The following is a 6,486-nucleotide window of genomic DNA, read 5'->3' as shown; positions in this document are numbered from 1 at the left end:
AATTGTGCACAGGATACAATCTCAAAATATTCTTATTGTTTATTGGATTTATTTATTGTATTTTTATTATTAATGAAATTTTCTGTAGAATTTTGGAGTCTATGTTTTTATGCTTGTGGTATCGAAAATGGTATCGAGTATCGAATATTTTCCTTAGTATCGGTATCGAGTTGAAACGTTAAGTATCGTGACAACCCTACCCAGCGGTCATGTTTTTGGACAGTGGGAGGGAGCCAAAGTACCCGGAGAGAACCCATGCATGCACAGGGAGAACATGACCACAGAAAGACTCTAGGGCGGGAATCGAACTCGGGATATTCTTGCTGCAAGTAAGCACTGCTACCCACTGCGCAGCCCTGCGCAGCCCTAAAATGTAAAAATACTCCGAAAATATAAAAACCCTGAATAGATCTTTACTCTTCAACTACAGTTCCTCCTCCTCATTGCACACTTATGTAAACATGTAGCTAGAGCCCATGTTGATAAAAGCGACAGAAACAACCCAAAGCATCTTTGCTTGGGCTTACAGGCTGTGCTGTATAAAATAAAGCCAGCCTCAAACTCAAAGATCACGTTTTTGGAGCAATACAAAAGTGTTAACAATTCCTAAAGCTGTATTAACAGCTTCATTGGTCTAAGAATTGGTACAAAAGTTCCATTAAATGACAGTGTCGGTGCGCCTACAAATCCCATTTGCTGATTGTGTTTACAAACATGCAAATAGGAAAACTCACTTGATATTTTTTACTTTTTTTGCCTTTGTAATGTACACAATACAGAGGCAAAAAAGTAATCCGAGGTTTTAACATTTTGCTTATATTTGATATTTTGTAGAGAGTACAGGACTACTTATAGTCCTCTGGGTGACCTTCAGTAAGTCAAGTTACCTAAAGCTTTTAAGAGCTTCCATTTTTTTCGTCAGGGCAGTGGTCCATGAAGAAGTTATCATCTGTGATTGTTAATTTGGCCTGTAATATGTGTAACATCAATGCATTGCTGCGGTTATCTGTACTGACAACGGTGCATTTTACATAATCAGCTTAAAAGTTCCTCATCCGTGTGCAAATGATAGATGAATTAAACAGATATGCTATATTCCATATATATATTGTTTAACCTTGCTTTTTATAGCTTAAAGTTAGACTTTTTCCCTTTTAGTTACATCATATGACAATGTATACCTTTGTTGCTATTTTTTTTTCATTCAATTTCTTTTATTTCAAACAGAATTGATTTTAGAATACATACATCTAAGTCAATACATTTTAAATGAAAAGAACCACAGATAATTAACAATCTTAATTTTAATTTCCCAACTCTAATTCAGTTCTGTTAATCAATATCTTTAGGGCATTTACGTCAGTCTTTTCTCAGTTATTTTTGTTTGCCGTAATTGCCTTTTTGATATTTTTAGTATTTTCAAATATTCATTATGTAATACGATCACAAAATATATTACAATAAATTTTTTGAGCCCTTGCAAACACCAACATTTTATGGAATGACTGTATTGTTCAAGTGTTAAACAAAATTAATTCTCTGATCGTTCAAAAAAAGAGATACTTTTCATTACTACATTCTAAGTGGTTGTGGGCTAAAGAGTCTTCCAATCAGTTTTCATAAAACAGCCCATATAAAAATACTACCAAAATTACAATAGTTATCAACACAAAGACACATATGATACCATTATATTATATATCTCTTTTGGAAGACTTAACTTTTGGTCTGAACTTTAAAAGTAAAAGTTTGTGTGTGTTTTTGTGTACCTTCACACAAGATGCAAAATGCGTTGTGTTTGCGATTTAGCAGAAAGCGTGTGCAAATCATTCTCTTTGTCTGTGCCTTCATCATATTTGATTGGACCAAACCATGTCAATTCATGGGTCAAGGATATGCAAATGTTGATATTTATCATGTGCAAAGCAATGTTCCAAATCAGAAACTCAACTTGAGTGGTTTTTGTGTCTCCTTTACTGTAGTACTTCTGAAAGTAAGGTGCAAACTAACATCCTAAAATATCTCTGGTCATTTTGGCCATAAAGGAGGCAATGGTATCATACCAGACAATGGAGAGATATTCTGTCAACATGCAAAAATAAGAATAGTAGAATAAAATTAAAAAGGATTCAACAACTATGCAGGCGGGTAAAAATAATGCAGCAAGACAGATGACAGTCTTTAGTGAAAGACTTGAATATTTTGTAGGAATTAAATGAAAAGCAATAGACTGGCTTAAATCTTATCAATCTGATCGATTTCAGTTTGTTCACGGTAATGACAAATCATCCTCATGGTCAAGGGTTACCTGTGGAGTACCAGAGGAGTCAGTGCAAGGAGCAATTCTCTTCACTATATACATACACATATATGTGTATGTATATAGTGAATATATATATATATGTATATAGCATGGGATTTATTTCCACTGTTAAGCTGATGATACTCAGCTATATCTGTCTTTAAATCCGGATGAGGCTAGCCCATTACATAGATTACATTAACTTTCTGCTACTGAATGCAGACAAAACAGAAGTTATAGTCTTTAGACCAGAGTCTTTGAAAAAGAATCTTATTAGTCACTCATTTTATTTGGATGGGATTAAATTGATCTCAAATAATAAAGTAAAAAATCTTTGTGTGTTTTTTTTTAGCAGGACCTGTAATTTAAATTCCATATCAAAGACATTTCCTTCTTTCATCTGCGGAATATTGAAAAAAATAGAAATATCCTGTCCAGGGTTGATGCTGAGAAACTAGTCAATGCATTTGTTACTTCAAAGCTGGACTATTTTAATTCTTTACTATCAGGAAGCCCACAAACTGTAGTTCAAAGACTTCAGCTGATCCAAAATGCTGCAGCCGGAGTTCTGATGAAAATTAAAAAGAGAGATCATATCTCTCCTATCATAGCTTCTCTTCATTGGCTTCCTGTTAAAACAAGAATAGAATTTAAAATCCTCCTTCAAACATATAAAGCCTTAAATAGCCAAGCTCCATCTTATATCAGAGATTTGATTGTTCCTTATGTTTCTAGCAGTCAATACTTCACTCTCAATCTGCAGATTTACTAGTGGTTCCTACAAAAAGTAGAATGGGAGGCAGATCTTTCAGTCATTAGGCTCCTCTCCTTTGGAACCAACTTCCAACTAAAATTATTTTTATCCTTATTATGTCCAACTACATGGCTTTGAACCTCGTCTTTCTTTTATGACCACTCTCAACAGTTTGTAGAACATGCAGCTATAGTAGCTCATTTTAATGGGGCAGAACCAAACCAGTTCAAACATCTCAATATTTGCATCTTAAAGCACGTACTAAGAAAAGAAACTGTGCATGCAGTTTAGTGCCCTTTATCTGGGATATTGAATATCAGTCCTTTTCTACCTAAAGCTGTTTCAGTTAAGAAAAGAAAGTATAATCACTACATTTTGACCAGTGAAAAATATGTAACAATTTACATTATTTAAACCTTTTCAAACCCATGGCTAGATTGAATTATAAGTAAGTCCAAGGCTTTCATTTTTAGACCGTTAAAAGATAAATGTCCCCCTATTGCCTTATATTGAAGTTTTGTCTAATGTTTTTGTTATCTGTCTGAGGGAAGGATGAATAAAAACAGAGGACTTCTGTCATGATAATAACGGCTAAAAATGTAAAAATCCGTTGAAAACACTGGACTAAAATTTGATATAACAATATAAAGGTTTTAAAACTAATTTATTTTAGTATTAAGGAATACAAACTGCAAGGTTTAAATGTTATGTAAGCCTTTAAAGCAGTAGTTTCTCCAGTAGTATTCTCTTCTGTTGCTTTCAAAATACAAAGAGTCACATAAAGATTAGTGTTGCGCCGATGCCATTTTTTGGCCCCGATACCGATACGCGATACCTGCCTGTGCAGTATCGGCCGATACTGATACCATACCGATACCATCTGTTTGAAATAGATGTGTGGGTGTATATATGAAGAACTGCTTGGATGTAAAATAATTGCCATCATTGCTTTGTCAAGCCTCTGCCTACCTTGTAAAGCAGGAAAAAGACTAATACAAAGTGAATCCAGTAGAACTGTTTATTTCTCACCTGGAATGGGTGACAATAGTTGACTTTTGGCTCTCAAAATGGTATCCATGCCCTATTTGTTGGTACTCGCCGATACCGATACCACCATTTTATGGCTGTATCGAATGAAATATCAGCACAAAACATTTCTAGGACTATCTTGCTGAACATTACAGCTAACAGTTTCTCATTTGATGCCACAATTAAAATGTTGCCATTGTCTACAAATCTTCAGTTACTTGTTTAAACAATCAGCCTATACTATTACATATACCCCATGATTACTTTGTTCTTTGTAAAACACTGAGACAGAAGGACAGATAAATAATGTCTGTAAAGGTTTATTAATACCCAGTGAACCTTAAAAGTATTGTGGAGGATTTCTTTAAAAGACCTGCCCTCTCCACTTCTTTGGAGAAAATCTCATGTTCACATATATGTCATTCAATCTCAGTATCCGTTCTGTCATGGTTTCTTGGGTTTGTTAGAAAGCATCACTAAAATCAAAGAACCTTGGTAAAAAGTAGTGAAGATACTTAAAGCAGAATTAGGTCAAAACATCGTACAGAAAACTGTTCACTCCATTATCCAAAAATTAAAAACTATCTGGACAAATATTTGATCACCTTACAAAGAAAACTGTAGGAGTGAGACATATCTGCAAATCTTCCAAGCTATGCGTGTCAACCAAGAGGCCAGCCAAAAAAAAAAATAGAGGTCCACTGTACCTTTAGGGAAAATTAACACTACGCATCAACCTGCATTCAACAGCCCTATACAGTACGACGTAAAGTAGGGGTGGCAGAATCATACTGAAGATATATTTTTCTTTAGCAGGAAAAGGCCAGCTGTGAGAGTTGAAGGGTAGAGGGATGGGACTAAATACAGTATAACACCCTTAATAAAAAATATATGCTGTAAAAGAGTTGGCACTGAGGAGGGATTTCAGCATGGTAACATCCTAATGTGAACAAATGAGGCAGTCAGATCTCTGAAATTGTATGTCCCTAGACATTCTCTATCTAGTCCCGCTGATCTTAAATCATTTCAAAAGAATGAATTAGTAGCATCAATGTCTAAATGTGCAAAAATTATTGAGATAAAGCTTTAGAGACTTTTAACTGTATTGACTGCAAAAGGTGGTTCTAGAAAGTATTGATTTGAATTGTATAAACAGAAACAAAAACCCATTTTCTTGTTGTCACTTGTAAAATTGTCAGTTGCGAGTTTTCTTAATAAGCAGGCATAATATAAATCTCTTTTTAAAATAAAATTATTCCATACTTTGTTCTCCTCAGTAAAAATGAAACACACTGAATTTGTAGCAGCAACACTCTACAACGAGATAAATAGGCGATCAAGAGCAATGAGTAGCAACTTTTACAAGACACTCTAAGAGATTAAGGTTTGGGAATTGAATTGGGGAAAAGCAGCTGTTCCAGACACAGCAGATGTAGTCTAATGGGTCATTGTTAAAGGTGCTTTACATTTGAACAGCAAGGATTTAACAATGTGCCAGTCTAAAATGAAATCAGGACTTTTAACAACATCCATCATCATTTAAATTTCAAATTTTTAAATATATAAATCAATAATCACAATATAAATTAAGTCTCACGTTTATTATACCAAAGAAATAAAATAAAGATAAAAAAAACTTCTGCTGTTTCTGAAATGCCTTACTGGTTGTGTTGTACTTCACTCCGTTGATATAAGCAGGGCACGGTCTCTCCACAATCCTGCCAGTGCCACTGCGCGGCCAGCAGGTTCCAATCTCATCCGTGGTGGCATTACAATATAAACCTTGGGGGTATGCAATATATAGGAATAAAGAAATAAATAAAAAAAAGCTGTAACAAACAACAATAATTAAAAAAAAAAATCTGAACAAACAAAAAAAATGCTATCTTACCATCAGCGCTCATCAGAGCCAATGAAGCGTTCTCATAAAAAGTGTCTTGAAAATGTTCTATCAAACTACAGTTCAGCTCTGCGAGCTCTCCCAGTATGATGTCATAAATAGTAGCATCCATCGTAAAAGCCGTCTGCTTTTCAGTAATCTGACAGAAGCGGTTTGAAGTTGGAGCAGAGATGCGCGCACTGAGCGCAGTGGCGTTCACGGCCATATGAGCGAAAATGACAAGAGGAGCGCGTCCCTGGCCAATCGGAGGCGCGCTCCCCCGCCCCACATATCCATTCACGGAGGAAGGAGAGACAGAGCAGCAGTTAATTCGTGCAGCTGAAATTTCACACCTGCAGAGCAAGTGTCTGGATTATTTTGCATTGTGTTGACAAAATCAGAAACATAAAAAGAGCAAAGTAACTATTAATGTTGACTGAAATCCAACACCTTTCAATATTTGCTGTATATGGATTTATACCATTTATATATTTACTCCTAAATCTTTATACATTTTGTCAA

At 35.1% G+C, this 6,486-nt stretch overlaps 1 protein-coding gene across 1 annotated transcript in view; it reads right to left on the bottom strand.

Annotated features, from left to right (window-relative positions):
• The window catches only part of crhr2 (corticotropin releasing hormone receptor 2), a 68,766-nt gene extending 62,576 nt beyond the window's left edge, over nt 1-6,190 (bottom strand). The window contains exons 1-2 of the mRNA XM_015369882.1: nt 5,977-6,190; nt 5,748-5,867 (exon numbers count right to left, since the gene is read on the bottom strand). Coding sequence (XP_015225368.1) covers nt 5,748-5,867; nt 5,977-6,190 — 334 coding nt within the window. The remainder of the gene's footprint in view (nt 1-5,747; nt 5,868-5,976) is intronic.
• Between the last annotated feature and the right edge of the window lie 296 nt (nt 6,191-6,486).

The sequence above is a fragment of the Cyprinodon variegatus genome, unplaced genomic scaffold (assembly GCF_000732505.1).
Source record: "Cyprinodon variegatus isolate N-32 unplaced genomic scaffold, C_variegatus-1.0 Scaffold39, whole genome shotgun sequence".
Taxonomy (NCBI): domain Eukaryota; kingdom Metazoa; phylum Chordata; class Actinopteri; order Cyprinodontiformes; family Cyprinodontidae; genus Cyprinodon; species Cyprinodon variegatus.
The sequence above is the reverse complement of the archived record's forward strand: the minus strand, read 5'-3'. Positions and strand labels throughout refer to the sequence as shown.